We start from the raw sequence: 21,391 nt of genomic DNA, 5'->3' as shown, positions 1-21,391 counted from the left end.
TAATTTCTTTTTCTCTCTACATCTCTCTTACTTTACCAATTTTGCATTAAATCTCGTGTTAATTCTTTAAGGATGGATATAATATTATTTAACTCAAAATTCATATTTTACGAATAATTATTCACGTCTGAATGTACGAATTATGATGAATCTAATTTGAATTAGGCTCAGCTTGCTTTAACTTGAATTTATTTATTTCAAGTTAAAATTTGTTAACTATAATAAAAACATGAATTAAAACGAATTAAGGGCTAAAAAAAGCTATGGCAATTTCTGTTTTGGTTCAATCAATATTAACTATGGCAATTTCTTTTCACCTCTATTGGGAGTATTTGTTACTAGAGTATATCCAAAGAGCTATTGGAGGGAGTATTTGAAAAATAAATTGAAAAAGTATATTTCTCATTTAACTTCTTAAAAGAAAAGAAGATAAATTAAAAAGGCAAATAGAAAAATATTTTTTTTATTTTTTCTACCAAAAAGAGGTAAAGATATTTTCTCAAAATATAAAAAAGGTATAATACCTCCTCAAATATCCCATCTTTTGAAACATGAAATTTTATGAAAAATAAGTAAATATGATAGTTATTTTTCTTTATCTTTTTATTTACCATTTTCCTTGGAGATTGCTTTTAAGACGTGAAAAAAGAGTTAAGGGTGTGAAAGAAGATACATGGATTCATGCCAATGAATCATTATAGGCGTTTTCTTGAAATAAATAGGGTAAACGTCCCACTAAAAGAGTTGGTGAAATGATGCTGAAAATGAGGGAAATGAAAATATGGCGGAAGACGTGGATTGTGAATGATCCAACACTAACACTGCATCATCTTTTTTTTCACTTAAGTAGAGTAGTACAATTATTATTTTCATCGTCGCAATTAGTACAACACTAACACGTTCTTGTCCAGCACCTCCACCGGGGCATACAATCCCAAGCGGGATCCATACCCAAAGGCACCGGAGCCGGAGGCTCTAGCGTCTCGGATAATGGATTGCTGGCCTTGGGGACATCGGCGGCGGGAGAATGTGGAGGGGGGCTCCTCCTCGACATCGTCATTGAGGTCGATGGAAACGCCGCTGCTTCTTTAGTTCCGCTTCGAGAAGCTCGCAGCCCTTCCCTCCTGAAATTTGGGGGAATCCTTCAGGACCAGAAAGGCATCCCAGTACTTAGATGTCGCAGAATCTGGAGACAGAGGTCTTTATCCGATCCCATTTCTTCTGGAGTTCATCGGGGTTGTGGTACTTCGCACCCTGCGGCTTTATTATTTCGTAGCTCTCGCAGATACGATTCCACAACCCATCCCGTGTATTCGACATATCGGGGTCCTTCCCTTCGGCTCCAATAGGTGCCCCTATTATGAATATTGCAATATCCATAGTTGATAGTCGGTGAATGAAGTTTTAAAGTGAATATCACGTATGTATAAAAAAATTCATAGCCTTCACGATTTCAGTTAATGATGTACAGCAATTCAACAAGGAAATTTCAATAACTCTTTTACAGCCTAAATTCTTTACAAAATAAGAAACAGAAAACTAAAGTAGAACAGGTATGAGAATATTACCCTAGGAGAAAACAGGGGTTTGGCCACTAAGCTGTTCCAACACCTACAAAATATATAGTATATTTTTTAAGTAGTTAGTGTTAAAGTAGTCAGAAGATGAAAGAACGCAATCCTGCAGGTACACGAAAATACGGTGGTGACGCAATCCTACTTAGAGCGGCTGGGCGCCTATTGCGACCGGTGAGTCGCGAGAGCAAGGTTTGTGTGCTCTGCGTTTAATTATTGATGGCATTTAATTAAGTGTTTATTATTGATGGCATTTAATTGCGTACATATTTTCTTTTAATTTCGTACTCCCTCAGTTTCGCAGTTAGGAAGTCATTTTCTCATTTTCATGGAGTATGTTTTATTATAGTTTAAGTCATTTCCTTTTTCTAGCAGCGTTAATAATTTTTTTCTTTTTTCTTTTTTACTTTATTATATTTCATTTTATTCTGTCTTAATCTCTTTACATTTTTCATTTCTTATTTTATTTTATTTTATTTTATTTATTTAATACAATTTTTCTTAAATCGCGGGCCGAAAATTAACATTTCACTACCCTAGAACGAAGGGAATATTTGTTAATTTGATAAAATGAATTAAATGAGACGGCTGGGGCAGGCTGGGTAAATATACCGAAAAAACGGTATATCGATCGTATCGTACCGAAAAATATCGAATTTTCGGTATACCGAAATTTGGTACGATACAATACTGTATCATAAGTTTTCGATACGATAACGATATGAATTTTCTTATACTGCGGTATACCGTTTTATATATTATCGGTGTACCGTTTATACCGATTATAATAATAATACTCCCTCCGTCTCATAGTAGATGTCACACTTTCCTTTTTAGTTTGTCCCACAAAAGATATCACATTTCCTTTTTTGGAAAAAGTTCCTTCTCTCATCAATTATAAGAGCAGCTTCATCCGTGCTCTTAAATAAGAGAACGAAGGTGGGCCCAGACCTACTTTTACTCCCTGTCCTTAGGCAAAAGCACAACATCTACATCCATGTTCTTCCGCAAGGACAAGCTCAAGGATCTCATCATTCTATTATTCAATTTAAATACTTCAATTACTAAAAACATTTTTACAATATAAAATTACATTAAAATATAAAAAATACATAATTAAATCCTACTAAAAAATAAAAATACATAATTAAAATCCTAGAAAATAAAAAAAATACATAATTAAAATCCTACAAATTAAAAATTACATAATTAAAGGCTAAAAAATTGAAAACGGATATAATTTATTGGGAAGTGGAAAATATATTTTTTTTATTTAAAAATGATTTTTTTAACTAATTTAGAATTTTTTTTTTTTAAAAAAGGGAAAATTGCCAACGGCATTGCAACCTGCCACGTAAGTCTGCTCAGCGGCATGGACGTGCTCTTATTTAAGAGCACTGCCCTGCCGCTGGCACGGGCGGACAACATGCAGCGGCGAGCAGCGGCGTCCTTGCCAGCGGCACGAACGGCGTCTGTCAGCAAGGACGACCGTTGCGGATGCTCTAAAATTATATTTTCTCTCACCACTTAACACACAAAATAACATCTCCAAAAATCCCGTTTCATCTCCCAAATATGACATCTACTATGGGACGGAGGGAGTATAATTTATTTTTTTAAGATTAAAAGTTTAAAATCATAAATAGATATCATATTTATTGAATTTATGTAGGTTAATATTTCTACATGGTTTCAACAAAATGAAGGGTTTGGTGCTCAAGATCAAGATGTTGATAATTTTTGCTAATTATTGTAATGTATTTTGTTCAGAATTGACTTGATTATGGTATTTTTTTGTGTTGGATGGAGACGTGAATAATGTTTATTTCATTGTGTTGAAATTATAAATTTGTTTTATTTTTCAGTTTTGAAATTATTTTTTCGGTATACAGGTATTCGAAATGATATAAAATTTTGGTATATCGTACAAAATTTCGATATACCTTTCAGAACGGTATACCGAAGTTCGTTACGATATACCGAAATTTCGATACGGTAACAGTATATGTTTTTGCCATACCGAAACTTTCGATACAATAATGATATGAAATTCTTTCGTATCGATATTTTCGATACGATAACGATACAAAATTTTCGATACGATATAATGTATCAACCCAGTCCTATAGGCTGGCATGTATTAAGGCTAGCGTATTGACTAAGCTGTGGGAAAGACATGATAATGTGGTAGGAAAATTTTAAGTTGAGCTGTTGCTAGTGTTAATGCTCTTAAGCATGTTTTTAAAAATTTAGTATACTATTATTATCATACTATTTTTTTTTAATTTGAAATTCATATTTTGCTAATAATTATTCATATACGTACTGTCTTAGTTCTAGTAAAGATGACTCTTTTCGTATTTCGCACATGTTTTATAAAAATTAAATAAATAGTTAAAATGGAGGAAAATTAAACTAACAGAGAGAATAATATGACTATCTTCTACATTATTCTCTCTCTTACTTTACTTTTCCTCCATTTTAACTATTTATTATAATTTTTTTAAAACACATGTGAAAAATAAAATGGACATCTTAAATGGGACAGATGGAGTACAAATTATGATGCATCTAATTTGAATGAGGCTCACCAGGTTTTAACTAGAATTTATTTATCTCAAGTTAAAATTTATTAATTATAATAATAAAAAAAAGAATTACGTAAAACAAATTAAAGGCAAAAAAAATACTCTCTCCTATTTTCTTTGCATCACTTTTGGAGGGAATATTTGTTAGAGCATTCGCATCAGTGTCTCGATGTGGGCTCGATCTCGTCTCAGTGAAACGAGACCGCATCGAGAACCGATGTGGAAGCTCCGTCTCATCTCGTAGCCCGGGGAGAGGGCTGGAGGGGCGGTTGGCAGGCTGTCTCGCCACGCGCGTCGGCCACGTGGCGAGCAGTGGTTGGGGCGTGACGCCCACTCGTCGGCTCTGCGAGTGGGCGTCGATTTTAGGGTATTTGTAATTTTTTTTTAAAAAAAACAAAAAATATTAAAAAAAAATTGACCGTTTTTTCAGTCGTTGTTATTGCAGTTTTTTTTCCACATTCATCTATAAATAACACTATACACACATGATTCGCCCGCGGAGTAGTTTTTAAAATTTAAATGTGTAATTTTTAATTTCTAGTATTTTAAATTATGTCTTTTTTATTTATTTTTTTAGATTTTAATTATGTGTTTTTTTTTATATTTTTTTAGAATTTTAAATTGTAATTTTGTTTTATTTAATGAAATGTGTTTTTATTAATTGAATTTGTTGAAAATAAAAATAAAAAATAAATTAAATGAATAGTTAAAGAATGAGATGATTAAGAGATGGATGGATGCACGTGCTGTGTCTTAGTTAAGAGATGGGGTAAAAGTGCAGTGGAACTCATAAATGGTGAAGGGATAAGACAGTATTGACACATGGATGCGGATGACCTTAGAGCGAGAAAGAAGATATAGTTCTTATAACTCGTGGATTCATGCCAATGAATCATTATAGTGTAAATAAGTAGAGTAGTACAAGTATTATTTTCACCGTCGCTATATTTTTGTGGTCCATCGCACAAATTTTATCCAAAAGTAAAAACAGACTCTTCAACTATTTGCATGTAATCTCTAATTTTAGTTTGCAAAAAATGAATAATATAAGAATTCTAATTTGCATATTTTCGTTTCTATTTTTTAAATTTGAAATTAATATAAATTGAAACTAGGCAACGACTGCGGCCAAACCAAACTTGGTGATCAACTTTGCAGTAAAACATAAGAATCTCTCTGCGGGTTTTTCACCAACAATTTGCGCGGGTATTCTCTCTCACCGCAAATGGAGGTAAATTCAGTGCAGGACATACTGAATTTGGTACGCGCAAATTCTCAATTGCATTCTGTTTTGCTTTTTAGGAATCTCAGATCTAATCAATCTTCAACTTGATTTTTGCAGCTTATTTCTTCTGCATTCCGGAGATGCCGCATGTTAGACGATCTATGCAGATTATCGGTGTCGATTAAACCCACGCGATCTTCAGTTCTAATTTCAGGCACTTATTCATCTCCTAATATTTCGGTTTCTCATTCTGTAAAACATAGTTTCTCACATTAATGCTAAGAGAAGAATTACTCAGTACTTAATTGTGTTTTAGGAGTATCATTTTTAAATTTGTTGTTAAAAGTAACCTGTGAATGATTAAAATGATTATGAGCATCGATCTCTAGACTGTTGAAGAATTCCAGAATGTTATGAGTGGAACTGTGAATGATTAAAATGTTTATGAGCAGAGCATCGATCTCTAGACTGTTTAATTCAACATTCTGATTTCTGCTTCAACAGTTTCTGATACAGGCACTGGGAACATTTTGGAGGAATTTAGTCAATTTGAATACAAAAACAACACTGTTTTGTCTGGTAAATGGGGTGAGTGAAGCACTTTTGATCACATGTTCCTCATGTTCAAGGGGAACTTTTCTCATGCTTCATATCCAGTAGATTAACATTGTTTAAACTTGATAGTTCCAATCCATTTGATTAGTGTAGATCTCAGTATATCTGTCTAATTATATCCCTTGTCATTCTCCTATGGAATTGGTCTTACTGAGAAATTAAAGGTGAGAGGGCAGCTTCTGATTGTTTTGGTCAGTACTGATATCTGCATGTTAACAGTGTTACTGATGTAGAACTATTGGCTACTCACTTCTAAGCTAAACATTTTCCATCGTTTTGCCATTATATTAGGATAATGGTCTCATAACTGATAATTTATGTCATATTTTGCAGATGGGCTTCTTTCTGTAATGACCACAAGTAAGTTTCACTTAGCATTTGTGTCTACGACTTAGTATTTGTCATTAGACTAATATGTTTTCATGGACACTGACATACAGTCAGCCTAGTAGAAAATTGGAGATTGCGAAAGGCGTTAATGAATTGAGTGGTCCACATTTCACTTATATTTTCAAATGAAACTGCAAGGATGCAGTAAATCTTTAAATTAAAAATTTGAACAGAAAGTAGATGGATCACTAACTGTTCTCCATTAATCCCAACCTTAATCGATTTTTCTCACTGAAGGGAGCTCTGACAAAGAAATACATCACTTAAAATTTGACTTAAAAGAAGTTGTTGCCTCAAGAAGACTGGTGAGACTGCCATCAGTAACAAAGAGTGGTGCAAAATTCAGGCAATCTGTTTTTATCTCTTTCACGTGTCTAATGTATTGTCTACCATGCAAACATATTTACTTTTGGTTTAATTTTCAGTGGAACTGAAGTATCACTATCCCTTTATGAAGAAACTGATGGTCTTGTAACAATGTTACACCTCTATCTTCAAAAGGTACATACAGCCTCATATATGCTGTTCAAGTGGAGTCTTACTGAATTACTTATTGCTCATAGTCAGCTCACTCCATTATGTTTGTATGCAGATTCTTCTTCTAAAAGCATTTGTAAGTTCGGATAACCTTTTTACCTTCTTTGTGTTTCATGAACTGTTCTATTCATATATACTTTTCTAATTTTCTTCCATTACTTCTAAAAATGGTGTGTAATATTGCACTAGAAGCAATGGCTGTGAAATTAGGAATCGGACATTTAGCCAAACTACTATGTTCACACTGATCATTAGGTATATACATGAAATATCCATATCCATTGAACCTTTCCAAATCATTGCTTTTACCCTCGTTCACATTTAGTACGTGTAAGCATTATTGTCCATAATGATCTTAGAATAATAATTGAGTATGAAGTTTATTCGATAAAAACATTATAGATGCATAAAATTAAAGTCATCTCTTAAAGAATGTTAATCCAAACACTAAATGGTAGAGTAGCACTGTAGTTTTAATTTCTGCAATCTATTTTATGGTAGTTCATATGCTAACATGCTTGTCATTTGTTCTATACAGAAGATTGCAATTGAACTGATAGTTGAATCTGGTGGTGGTGCAAAATCATATCTTCTGCAAAATGCATGCAGCATCCCAGCTACGAATGATGTGAATAGTTACAACCTGACGTTGGGACTAGAAGAATATGTTTCCAAGCATGGGAACAAACTTACCGAAGCTTGTCACTCTTGCTTCTCAACTGGGTCTGTTCTAATTATTAAAGTTCAATATCATCCTACAACTGGACTTGAGATGTTTCTGCACTTAAGGGAGAAACTGATTGAGATATTTGAAAATGTGGAAACTTTTTAATTAGATAGTCTGAAACAATCCACCCTTATGAAAAGTATATCCTCCAAAAATTAAGGTTTATGCTTAAGAATACACATGCCATCTCTAATTCAACAGTAACTTTTTGATATTGCTGATTATCTATCTGTGGTGTTAAAAGCAATACATAAGATTTTTTATTTACTGCCTGACTCGGGAGAATTTGCTTTAACCCTTCTTCCCCTTGTGCACAAATAATTTACATCTCCTCAGGCTACATACGTTTCTGTAGGGGTAGTTTACTTTTCATGATTAGTAAGATAGATGTTTGTGTACTTTAAATCCTCATTACTAGGAATTTTCCAATCCCACCTTTCAATAGGATATTAGTCAAACTAGAAGTTGTCAATGGCCATAGGATATACCAGAACTCCACTCCTTCAAAGTTAACAAAGGATTAGCCTATATTATTTTTATTTTTACTTATCTAGGCTAATCATCAAAAGTAAACATCCTTAATATACTCTCTCTTGTTTTAGCTTTTATGTTTTCACTTCAGCAATAGATCTAGCCATTCATCTCAGCAAGAGAATTAGTTTTTAGGTTTCAAAGACCCTTTGATCTCATGTTCCCACTCATAAGCCCAAAAGAATTGTAAAATGCCATGCTGTCTTGTTCAAATGGTTTGTCAACCTTAGCATATGCATGACAGTTCCATAAAATTACCACCTCATCTAGAACTGATCCATAAGTCAAATTGGTTCTTGCAAAATTTTCAGGAAGAATCTCAAAGTTGGTTCTGGGGTAGCTTGTAGCAGAGAAAACCACCAAAACTCAGGCCAGGTGATGGAAGTTGTAATCATCATCAGCAATGTATCAATGTTGGACCAGCCTTCCTGCTCCAGGTTATATGGCCGTAGAACAGAGGTCATTCTCCCCTTACAAGGGCTGTTTTTTCTTGGCAAAGATGAGAAATAAACTTCTGAATATATGTAGTACTTCGGTATTATGTTTAACAGTTTTCTTTCTTGTCTCTAGGTCTTGTACTTCAAAGATTTCTCACCCTGCTCAATGCCACAATCATCTCTTGAAGCATTGAACAGCATTGACTGGAAAAATTATGGATTAGTTCTAAAAAGTGTTGGAGATCAAGATGGCATCACAATATTAGAGTGGGAAAATTTACCCCCGTGCTCGCACATTGATATTGCACTCCACATATATGATAAACAATATCCTCAGGAGAAATATATGCAACTTATTCTTACTTCATAAATATTGCAAGAAACTACAAACATTCTCTTTCATAAAATTCCATCTCTAGATGAGTTATCACCCCTACCAAACATGCCACTAATGCATATGTATAGTCCTCGTTTTTCCTCAACATGGTGCCAGGACATTGCCTTGCTCGCACAGTAACAGAACTGATAGGTACCTTACCAGGAAAGCTCTCAAGCTTGCATTGTCTGACCTGAAGAAGAGGAATGCAGGAACATTACTCAGTGAGCGTGCTGTCAAGGTACGATAAAGATGGTATGTTTACTTGCATTCTAGGTCAAAGAATCCAAAGACAAACTTGAGTTATTTAAGGTAATTTGATCTGTTTTTCTAGCATCAGTTACAGTTACTCAAACTTTTAGGTGCAAAGAATGTAACATCCACTCTTCAGAGTTGATGAAGGGAGAGTGATTTTAAAAACAAATGTTTCATATGATTTTGGTAGAACTAGCAAATTGATTGAAAGGAGAGTGATTTTAAAAACAATTTCATTGTAATAACTACAACTCGTATAATAGTGCTTCAATTTTACATGAATTCTCATCCCTTATGATGGTTGTTGAACTGTAGAAGTCTCATTTGAATTTTTCATGCAGATATGCAATTATGCACCCGATCTTGCCAAAACAATTTCAGGCTTGATCATGTCTTCGCTAGACTTGAACTTCAAAAGAGAATGTTTTTCTCTACTTGGGCTGCCAACTCCGGAACATGAAAAGGATATTGTTGAGAACTGCATCAAAGATAAGATTATTTCTGTCATAGCAACAAATGACAATGGTAGGCGGGGAACCAAGGAAGCTCCGGCACTTTTCGAGCAGGGCCCCGAGAAGGCATGCGAAGGTGTAGGCGAGTATTTTGATACATAGTAGCATCCTACTTATGCAACCACATTTATAGAATTTATTGTTTATGTTCAAAAGAGAAGCCTATGTTGTTGAGACAATTAGTACGACGACGAGATTTTAAGGCCCGCATTTAAGTTTTGGACTCTTGAGTAGTTAAACTAGATATTGGAATATGACATAATTTAAGTGAGTAAGAGCAAAGTTCTATTTTTGGCACACTTTATACACCATTTTCAGTTTACTTTTTCCTATCTGGCAAAAACTGGCTTTCAAATCAAAGCACCTGCGCATGAAATAAAAATAACAATAAGCATATCGAATAAAGTTCAAAAGATCCAAAGTCAAATACAACAGCAGAAATCACATCAAAAGTCTGGAAACGAGTTTTCTGGGAAATCCAGCCCAACTTGAACATGACAAAATAAATTCAAAAGTTCCAGATATGAAAAGCATACGAAATATTACGCAATCCACCATTATACGATAGTAAAACAATCTGGTCTAAGAATTCCAACTGACAACCAAGAGAAACATGTATTATGAGATCTGTCACATTGTCATGTGGGCATTGCATACTTGGGTTGGTCATGAGTCTCAATACTCGTATTCACGGGAAAGAGATCTATCAGAGCGGCGGTAATCTCTGTCTTGTGGCTCAGATGCAGCACGGTCATAAGCATAACCATCATCGTCCATTTGATCATAGTGATCCTTATCACGGTCATATTCTCTGTAACGATCATAATCCCCCGGCTTTTCAGGATTGTCATATTGCCCCCGACCTTGATTTCCATAATAGTCATAATGCCCACGATCATGATCAGTTTCTGGACGCCCATGTCCATGCTCGGACTGATCAGGCCACCCACGACTATCTTCTGCATCTACAACACCATAGTTCCTTTCTCTTTCCCCCCTCTCATGCTTCGAATCAGAATGTTCATACTCGTACTCTCTGTCACGCGAACGGCCACGATCCTGATCCTCCCCGATTTCATAGTCCTTTGACTTTTCCCTGTCCCTCTCACGATGACGGTCGTGGTCACGCTCCCTATCCCGATCTCGGTCATGGCCGCGGTCCCGATCTCGACCCCTATCACTCCTATCACGGTCCCGTGTTCGGTCTCTTTCACGGTCCCTGCCACTGCCACGGTCTCTACCACTGCCACGGTCTCTCTCCCGCTCCCGCTCCCTCTCTTTGGTTTTGTCACGATCTCTATGGTGCCTATCTTCCCTATGATCACGTTCCTTTGATATTTCACGAGACAGCTCACGAGATCTTTCTCTCTCTCTCTCCCTCGGCCTTTCTCGGGACTTCTCCCTGTTTCTGAAAGAAATAAAGGAAAACGTAAGGATATGTCTGAATCACTTAGAGTAGCAGAAAATAGCTAGTGTTTTATGCTGGTAAATCTTCAATTACCTATCTCTTTCACCCCTTGGCTCCTCAGATCGAGATATTCCTCCAGACTGCACTTGCTCTCTGATATGCCAGCATGCCAAAACAAATGGAATCAGATAGCCAATTATTGCATAAATCATATTTTTCAGAAAAAGCTGCGATCTCAATTTCGACATCACCAGGAAATCATATTCGAAAAGTGGTATCACAATTTAACAGAAAATTGATAAGCAAAAGATATCTAACATGAAGAGAATGTGGGTGGGTATTTTATAGAGCATAGAACACTGTTGAACTTACGATTGCTACTTGTGAATATAATCAAAAAAGGCTAAGGTGGAAAAATAAGCACAAAGAGTGGAAAAAATTAGTTTCTGGTCATCAAAACAGGGAACAAGTGTTATACTATATGAGTTGAGGTAACAAACTGCAAAAATTACTCCACACCTTAACATCTCAAGATCTAGTTGCTTCTGCACAATATGAATGTACAAAAACTATCTCAACTTGACCCTTAAATCCCCCAGGAGTAGAAAAAATACAACTATGATTACCTCCCTGGAGGCCTCTGGTTGGCATCTTCAGCGCCAGTTCGAGTTGACCCTAGTCCACCACCAAGCCTGCGAGGTCGCCAATATGGGACAGTTCTGCCACGCTCAACATCCACAAGCACCCTCCGGTTATCAATCTTTTTCCCATCAGCTTGTTTATATGCAGCTGCATGACGTATGGACAATTATAGCCAGATGTTGATTAGAGGGGGGGGGGGGGGAGAAAATTGTAGAAGCTAACCTTTCATGTCTCTTGTATGCACATATTCAATGAAGGCATAGCCTCTAGGCTTGTTTGACTCTTTATCCGTGACCAAACGAACCTGAAACTCCAAATGTCCTGGTTAGTAAGATATGATGGAAGTAAACGCATCCCTAAAGCAAAAGAACATTTCATAATCACAGCTTGAATTCCCATTACTACAATGTAATGTAAGCCTAAGGGCACGGCAGACAGGCACTATGCCTAATTAGCCGTGCTCACCTTTCAATTATGGAGCTTCCAGGCGAGATGCATCACCATCAGTGCTAGATGTGACTAAAAACGGCAGCCAATTTACCAGTTCATATGTACACTAACCTCCCCTTACCAGGGACTTGTTTTTTAAATAAATAACACTGAAAATGACTATAAGTAACATTCAATACCGGGATACCTTGAGAACTTCTGAAGCAAATTTTTTTTGACAGCCTTTAAATCCAAAAGTAAGATTTTAGTAGGATAAGTCATTCTGTACTAGAAAAGCAAGAGAATGAAAAGAAGAGATGCTAATACTCCCAATGTGTTTTACCCAGTGTAAAATTTGCCTCTCCAGGTAGCTTGAAGTAAGAGCCAAAGGCACAAAGCATCACTGATCTTTGGAAACTAATGTATTACCTTCTCTTGAATGAAGCATCATCTTTTGACTTAAAATGGTTCCTCAAGGGAAATAAATTGAGAGCAAACACGAATAAGGGAAAGATTTCCCCTCTTAAATATTTGGTACTTACGTGTTAAACTCTATTGAGTGAAGAGATGAAGGAGAACTCTGAATCCAAAAGAGTGGAGGGGAGTAAGGGTTATGAAAATAACCTAATGCTAATCAAGTTAACAAAGTTATACCTGGGGAACTTCCAAACCTGATCTTACCATACTGAGGTTCAAGTGTTAGGAGCAAATACTATAAACTTGCAGGTGTGGGAAGTCACATTACATAATTATGGCTTTTCATCCATAATGGGAAAAAGGACATGCTAATGATTAATAAGACATTATCATTTCCAGACTAGTTAAATTATCACGATGAGAGGAAAAGCGGCCATGAAACTTATTTGGATTAAAAACACATGAAAATGTCTTATAGAAAAAGAAATACAGAAGAAAAATCTATAAAAACCGATATGTAACAAGATAAACAAAATCCAACAGCCATTTTTTAGCAACAACACCTTGCATTAGCATAGCATAAGATTTTCTCCTGTTTCTTTTGATTGTGTGCATGATCTAGGGAAGGGAAAATCTTTCTTGGTTAAATCATCAATGCATTTTTTAGTTAATAAGAGAAAATGATTTAGCTTGGCATTGGTGAGATACATGTAAAATTTCTTACCAACAACCCAAGTCACACTTGGGTGTTCCAAAATACCTACCCGCTTGATAGGACCATAAGCTTCAAACTCTCTTTTAACTCTGCTTTCAGTTGTCTCATAATTCTGAAATGAAAAACATCATATAAGTAGATTAGGGTCAACACCAATTACCAAACAATGCATAGAATAAAATTATTTATATGCATCATTACTCACAAGCCTAGCCACAAACAACGTCTTGTATGGATCTCCAGAGATATTTGGATCATTACTTGGATCATCTGCACACAAGATATCTTAATAAGATAAACAGTGAATGACAAAGAGCTGATTCCTACAAGTTAGTATATAAGAATTTTTACAGGAACATACATACATATATATACACATATTTATATGATTTGGATAAAATAATAGAGAACAGAATGTTTATCCTTTGGTGTCACCAATGAAGTGTGGTCAGATTATACAACCAAATACTCCCCCGGTCCAATAAAAATAGACACTTTTGGTTCAGCACAGGTTTTAATGCACACTTGGTAACGTAGGAGAGAGATGGAAAAAGTGTCTATTTTTATGGGACGGATGGAGTATTAAGATTAAAGATACAGAAATAAGTAATTACATTTCTCAAGCTCCTCTGCTGCCTTCTTGGCTCCCTCCTCCAACCGTAGTTGGTGAATCCTAGCCCTTCTTTCTGTCTGCACAAATGGACAGAAGATAAATCTATTTAGTGCATGTTTACAATGATGATAATATAAAGGCTAAGCAAAGAATCTAAGGTATCTTTAGTCTCACTGTTAAACAAGCACTAAATCAACCCATCTCATGTTCTCAATCTCTCAAACTGGGGGGGGGGGGAGATAATACAAGGTAACACTGGTTAACACAGAACATACCCCCACAACTTGACGCATAATGTTTATTGGCCTACACTGAGACAACTACATTAACATTTACATCACCATGGCTAGAATGTTAAGAAGGATCAAAGAATACATGAATCAGGGAGTATGCTTCTAGCCAAATCAAGTGTGTGCCAGCACATCATTGACGCATTGAAAAGTACTACAACACATAATTACATTTTTATGTTAAAGAATATAGACAGATATATCAGCCAATACTTTTTCCCACATGGGCAAGAAAACCTATGGCCCTCTGTACCCAAAACAGATGCGCTGACCAGACTGCGCTACACCTTGTCTCACCACCCCAGAGCATATTCAACTCTGAGAAGATGATTTAGATGATGAAAAGAAAAGAAGGAAAACAAACGAAGAACGAAAACATACTTTCTTCCGAAGAGTTCACTCCTCCAAAGAGGGCACAATGTATTTGTTGAACTCTAACTTAATTCTTCAAAAAATGAAATGGGAAACATAGCCCTGTGAGTAAGAAACTGAGTGAACCCTGATGAAGCTATAGGCCCATGTACTTACAGGCATGACTCAACAATAATACCTAACAACTCAATATCGAAACTTAAATATTAGTATACTAAAGGACTCAACAAATAAAATACAACTCAGCCACTAAAGAACTGTATCTGATTAATAAGACTGGTCTCTGCATCCTTATCAAAGTTGCCGAGTATAAAGTCAAAGTAAAGCATGAGATTTCAAAACTTCTTAACTTTATGCATCACAAGATATCCAGGCATGCAAAAAACTCACCGGAGTCTCACCCTTCTGCACCGGAGGAGCATATTGAGGATCACCAGGCTCAGCAAAATTATTAACAAATTGTGCTATTCCTGGTAAAGTAAATAAGAACAGTTTATGAATAGTTAGCATTGGGAAAACACAACATTTGAATACTTTTAGCATAGTTATAACGAGCAAAAACCTGAATATGGTGGGCATTTCCTCTTCTCAGGTGGTGGTTTGTATTCTAAAGGTGGGCGGGGCTCAAACAGTTTCAGAAGATTAGCTGTTAAACCAGTTGGATGACTCTGACCAATCTGCAGGTTATGTCATAAAGGAGCCATTAATCACTAGATGTAGAATATGGGAATAAATAAAACCCAGCTACACATGATGAAGATGGAATATAATTGATCAATAGAAAACGGATATAATCAAATCCAGGGACAATTGCATCAAGCAATCCCCCTAAAACTACTTCACCAAGAATGCGTATTAGCAAATTTCTAGGTTTGGGGGGGGGGGGCACTATTGAGATTCGATTGGAGAAAAACAATGCGATAAACTATGCAACTAAAATTATGGCGATATCCAATCAAATCAAGAAAAAAGAAAACGGAAGCTAGATCGAGAGTGATGAAAAATTGGATTGAGCGCCGACAGATTACCAATTTGAGTTGCATAACATTGGCGCGGTTCTGTGCCTTGGTGCGGGCCTGAACGGCAGCGTTCTGGTTCCGCATCATGGCGTCGCCATAGTCCCCCATCCTTGTCCAGTGGTTGAATGAAAATTGGAATCGGCGATCCGAGAGGGGGTGAAAATTGAGAGTGATTTAGGGCTTCGACGTCGTCGTCAAGCGGCACAGCCGACTGATTTGGTGGATAGGGTTTCAGGACCTTTATCGCATTTATATATAGTCAGCTGCCTTAATTTTACTATGACCAATTCTTTGCTAATATTAGCCTGGCACTTGCTTAATCTTGTACCATGGTCTATGTTGAATAATATTTCTCAGTCTCATAAAAATTTTAAATATTTGCGACCATATAGATTTTAATGCGTATTATTTTAAATTTTTTTGGAGGCTTATTGTAATCGTAAATTTTATTACTCCCTCCGTCCATCAATAAGTGTCTTTTTTGGCCATTTTTATATGTCCACCGATGTATGTCTTATTTGCTTTTTTACTACTTTTGTAATGGACCGCACATTTCATTAACTTTATTTCACTCACATTTCAATATAAAAGTAAGACTCACCTTAAACTTACCTTCCACTAAACCCTAAACCCTAAACCCCAAAACCATAAACTCACATTCCACTAACATTTTCCACTCACTTTATAGTACTTCTTCCGTCCCCAAATAATATGAACAATGGATTCAGCACGGGTTGTAATAAATAAGGGCAAAGTAAGAAAGAGAGAAAAAAAAATAGTGTAGTGAAAATAATATTAATGAAGAGTACGGTCCACAATATTATAGTAGTATAAGGATGTGTTTGGTATGCCTTTTAGGCTTAGTTCCATAACAGCCTTAATCACATATTTGGTTTATTCTTTGACATAACTGGTAAGCCCGTTTTGGGCCTCGGCCCGCCATTTTGGAGCACAAAAATCCATTTAGCATTTCTACCCAAGTAGGCATAGATACATATCTGTGTTGATAACTTTTATAGCAAAAAGATAAACTTACACTGATCTATAAACAAAAGATGTGTACATTCTATTGAATCAATGAAAAAATAAACATTTTTCTTTTTCTCCATTCCAACTCGCGTAGGGAGAAGTCTCACTGTCGACGAACTTGAAGACCAAGAAGCGACAATCCAACGTCAAGAGGTAATTTCAATTTACAAAAATTTCAGTTGTTTTCTTCTATTTATGAACAAGGATTCAAGATTGATGGGCTGTATTTTAGGGCTAGGGTTAATGAGGTTTCAGTTTTTGGTTTTCTCTATTTGATTGATGGAATGACGATATATATTGGAAGGGGTATTGTTTCAGTGATAAACAAAAATTCGGTTTACAGTTCACTATTATTTTCTTGATAGTATGCAACTTCACAAAATTTGTGAATCTCATTTTATGGAGATGCAGGTCGATATTGTCGCTAAACCTTCTCGTAAACATGACTCTCCAAATTAAGTAACTTACCACCTATTTCTTGGCATGTACATGTGATAATAAAATCAAAATGATTCATGGCTAGTAGATTAGCAGGGACTGACATGAGAGGTGATATTTGTCCTCGTATTTTTTCCAATATATGTCGGAGTCTGGAATCCAGATATTTTAGTTTTCTCCAATATAAACTTTTGATTTGTATCAAACGCGTTATTCGAATAAAATTCAAATAAATTAAATTATCCTAATATTATAAGATTGATTTATTGTCCACAAATTCATATCATATTTCTCTTCAAATTCAGAAAAGAAAATGGTGCGGTCTCTCTCATCACAAATTGACTAAAATGTCCCTTAAGACTGGAGGGCATTTTGGACAAAAAAAAGTTCAAAAAGTGCAAAAGTCCATCCAATGATACCAATCTAAAATTTGAAAACCGAGTTTGATATCAATCTAAAGTTTAGGTTCCAAAAATGCAGTTCTCTCTTTAAATAAATTATAGTGTCGTCGCTATTTAGATTGAGCAGCCAGCAGTTACCTTTCCCCTTTATACGGCGCCCCCACGACCCCATATAAACCGCCTCCCCCCACCTGAAATCCAGCTCGTGAGCCGGTGGCCTCACCCAGCCCGTGGCATTTCCCTCCCCCCGTCTCAAATTATTCCAAGCCCTTTGGCCCTTGGAGTTCCACGCCTTGGATTTCCAGCTCCTTAAGCTTCACAGATCATCATCTACGAATGTCGCCACCCTCGACAATATTTTACACCACCAATTACCGCTACTCTAACCAAATCAAAGGTTCAAAATCTTCACCAAAGGAGCTACTAATCCAATTAGGTGGTGTTCGGTTCCCAAGATAAAATAATACCAACAATGTAGGATTGGGTTGTGACTTGTGATTTTTTTAGTTATAAGGGTTAGCTATGACTAATTAACCCATGATTATTTATCTAGGATTGAGTTGTGAGGTTGAATCTCATGAACCAAATACACTACAAATTTAATCTCGGCTATAATCTTGCAAACCGAACACCCCCTTAATATACATCAAATCCTACTAAGTTACAAATCTAGAACATAAATCGCTACAACATAGTGAGGCGAGGATGATGGTCTAAAGCTACGAGAAATTCAGTTGTAAAGGGTTTGTTTGATTATCCAAAGAAGAGTCGAAGAGTCTTCAAAAGCTGCACATGTGTTCATGGTGCTAAAACATCTCTAAACCAATAACACAATGATTTTATCGATCTTCAAGGACATTAAAGCTAAAAAATATTAGACCTTCAAAAATTTTCCCCATAGGTATAGTATAGGTGTGAAAACATTAAAAATTTATTGGTAAATATAAACGTTGTCTCCTTGAGCTTGCATCCGAGTTCAGTCGAGGATGCTCCCAGCCCAAATGATATCCATGCATTGGATAGCAAGCACCATGTAGCACGTGACCAAGGTAATGCGGAGAATGTATCCCCCTCGAGTGGTCCCCTGCGCAGCTGGAAGGAGGTGCTCCTTGGTGCCAGCAAGATTTAATCAATTTGGATAAGGAGAAGAAAATATGTTTCTGTTATTCTATTTTGTTTGGTAGTGTATTAGGGTTTAGCCTATTAGGATTCTAGGTCCTTCTCTGACCTATTTAAACAAGTTATTGTATCATTGTTATGCAATTGGAAAATACCAGTTCACCTTTCTCAACCTAGCTTTTCTCTACAAGTTTTCATGGTATCATCGCAGTAGATCCTTGGACCTACTCTTACCACTTGTCTCTTTCCCTAAAAATGGCTGATAGAAATGCCTCCAACGCTACTGATTTATCTTTTGCCACTCTCACTCAACCACAAAATCAGCTTCAAATCACACCCCTGTTTTCCCATTTTCATCTTATCTCCCTCAAACCCTCAGACGACAACTTTCTAATGTGGCGTCAACAAGTGCTGGCCACTATTCGGGGCTATGGCCTAGAGCCCTTTCTTGATGGGTCAGTCTCAGTTCCTTCTCAGTTCGTGACTGCTACTGATGCTACTTCTACCTCCGTGCAGCCTAATCCGGCCTTCCTCGCTTGGCACCGGCAAGATCAACTCCTCCCCTCCTGGCTTTTAGCTTCTCTATCAGAAAGCTCGATGGTTCTTGTTGTTGGCCTCACCACCAGCAAAGATATCTGGAATGCTCTCTCTACTCGCTACGCCAGCCAAAGCAAAGCCAAAGTCATGCAGTACAAGCTGCTTCTTCAGACATTCAAAAAGAACTCTCTTCCTATGTGCGACTATCTCGGCAAAATAAAATCCTACTGTGATTTTTTGGGATCTGCCGGCTGCCGCATTCTTGATGAGGACCAGATCCTCCACACTCTCTCGGGTCTGGGACCGGAGTATGACCCAGTCATGGTCACCATTTCCTCTAGTGCTGATCGTTGGACGGTTCCTGATGTTGCTGCTCTTCTACTCAGCTTCGAAACGCGGCTGGAGTCCTCTCGCAATCCACCTATTAATGTTGATGGCTCTCAGCCTGCTGCTAACTTCGTTCACTCTACTGACCAGCGCCGAGATGTCTCCACCCGTGGGGGTCGAGGTTTTTCCAACCGTGGTGGTCTTTTTCGTGGTCGTGGTGGTCGCAGCGGCCGTGGAGACAAGCTTGTTTGCCAACTCTGTCAAAAACCCGGCCACTCTGCAGATCGCTGCTGGCACCGTTTTGATCAGAGCTATGGGCAGGCACCTCCACTCCGTTCTCTAACTCCTGCTCATCCACAGCCTACTGCCAACTTCGCCCAGGGACGAGGCCTTCTCCCATCTCCTTCTGTCCAGCCCCAATTGGAGTTCAACTTTGATGTAACATCTTCCTCTTCTTGGTATCCGGACTCAGGGGCTACACATCATGTCTCTAATGATCTAACCAATCTCAACTCTGGCTCTGAATATGTTGGTGGTAAGTCCCTGTAACTTGGTGACGGCAAGAGTGTTCCAATCACTCATGTTGGCACTTCTCATTTTCATTCCTCCTCTTATCCTTCTCGCTCATTATTCCTTAATAATTTGCTGCTTGTTCCTCAAATTACCAAGAATCTGATTGAGTGTCTCTCAATTTGCTCTTGATAATGGATTTTTCTTTGAGTTTCATCCTACCTTTTGCCTTGTTAAGGATCAGGTCAACAAGGTTTCAATCCTCAAGGGCATCCTTGATCGGGGACTATACAAGTTCATCCTCCACAAAAGCACTCTCAACACATCTTCCAAATATTCCACTCCATGTTTCTCAAATTCAATCAATAGCAGATCCTGCTCGGTTGCTGCTCTTACTCCTTTCCCAGAAGTGGTTCCTGATGCTCCTACTCCTTTTGCTCTACATATAGCCACATCCTCTGCTGCTCTTAGCTTAGAATTATGGCATAAAAGGCTTGGTCACTGTACTCTTGATGTAGTTTCCAAAGCTTTGTAAAGCTGTAATATTCCCTTCATTTCAGTGAAATCAAAAGTTTTATGCAGTCCATGTTGTGTTTCCAAGAGTCATCGTGATACGACCTCACTTGGTGGACCTATGACGAGAGCCATGACGAGGCGGCTTCGGGATGGACTCGCAACTTTCATTCAAAAGTCCAAGCGAGAGGAGCCTAGGAGGACGGATGAGCCAAAGTTGAGGATCGTGCTGAAGAACGAGGGCCGGCCGGAGATTTCAGAAGAAACGCCCGGGTCGGGCGTTTTCACATGTGAAAATCGCCCGACCGGGCGAATTGCCTGAGGACGCGAGGAGGACGCCCGGCCGCGTTTCGCGCGCCCGGCTCAGTGTGGAAATTCGCCCGGGAACAGGGAAAACGCCCGGGCCAGGCGTTTTGGCCTGTGAAAAACGCCCGACCGGGCGATTCTGCCGTTTTTAGATTTTGTGGGCCAACTTTCTATTTTTGGACCCTTAGTATAAAAACCTATTGATGATATTCCATTTCCTTAGATTTTTGCTGAATTAAAGTTTCTACCCTAGAGAGTTTCCTCTTTGAGGATTGTATCCAATTCCTTCCTTGAAGGTTGCTTGTTTCTATCTTTGATTGATTCAAGTAGAGGTATGCATCAATGGAGTGTATCCATTGAGTAGTGGAGCCAAGAGGTGATAGAGCTAATGAAAGTTGCCTAGGGTTGTCTCCATCTTTTTGGTTAAGGTCCTATGGTTGTAGCTCTCTTATCTCATCTTTATACACATGCTTTCCATTCCTAATCCTAATCTTCCATCCATTCTTGTTTAGATTCAATTTTTGTTGGTTGGATCTTTA

General features: G+C 37.4%; 2 protein-coding genes and 1 non-coding gene across 3 annotated transcripts; 2 read left to right on the top strand and 1 right to left on the bottom strand.

The window, feature by feature from the left end:
* Positions 1-5,295: 5,295 nt before the first annotated feature.
* LOC125210450 (type 2 DNA topoisomerase 6 subunit B-like) lies at positions 5,296-10,057 on the top strand. Its single transcript, XM_089067508.1, has 12 exons — positions 5,296-5,423; positions 5,505-5,601; positions 5,892-5,975; positions 6,336-6,362; positions 6,630-6,738; positions 6,818-6,893; positions 6,985-7,005; positions 7,468-7,652; positions 8,499-8,646; positions 8,758-8,951; positions 9,118-9,241; positions 9,597-10,057. Exons 1-12 carry the CDS (start codon positions 5,388-5,390, stop codon positions 9,867-9,869), a joined length of 1,374 nt encoding a protein of 457 aa, XP_088923634.1. The 5' UTR covers positions 5,296-5,387; the 3' UTR covers positions 9,870-10,057.
* An 86-nt stretch (positions 10,058-10,143) lies between these two features.
* Positions 10,144-15,913, bottom strand: U1-70K (U1 small nuclear ribonucleoprotein-70K). Its single transcript, XM_048118347.2, has 10 exons — positions 15,682-15,913; positions 15,216-15,330; positions 15,044-15,123; positions 13,993-14,068; positions 13,584-13,648; positions 13,428-13,490; positions 12,040-12,121; positions 11,802-11,964; positions 11,269-11,328; positions 10,144-11,175 (listed from the first exon to the last, which is right to left on the bottom strand). Exons 1-10 carry the CDS (start codon positions 15,778-15,780, stop codon positions 10,443-10,445), a joined length of 1,536 nt encoding a protein of 511 aa, XP_047974304.2. The 5' UTR covers positions 15,781-15,913; the 3' UTR covers positions 10,144-10,442.
* Positions 15,914-19,454: 3,541 nt separating this feature from the next.
* LOC125202889 (small nucleolar RNA Z247) lies at positions 19,455-19,590 on the top strand. Its single transcript, XR_007173225.2, has one exon. It is a non-coding gene; the product is annotated as a small nucleolar RNA Z247 (small nucleolar RNA).
* The last annotated feature ends 1,801 nt before the right edge of the window (positions 19,591-21,391 follow it).

The sequence above is a fragment of the Salvia hispanica genome, chromosome 3, assembly GCF_029641045.1.
Source record: "Salvia hispanica isolate PSC_SH4W2 chromosome 3, Shi_PSC_v1, whole genome shotgun sequence".
Taxonomy (NCBI): Eukaryota; Viridiplantae; Streptophyta; class Magnoliopsida; order Lamiales; family Lamiaceae; genus Salvia; species Salvia hispanica.
Note: the sequence above shows the minus strand (reverse complement) of the source record. Positions and strands in the feature narration are given on the sequence as shown.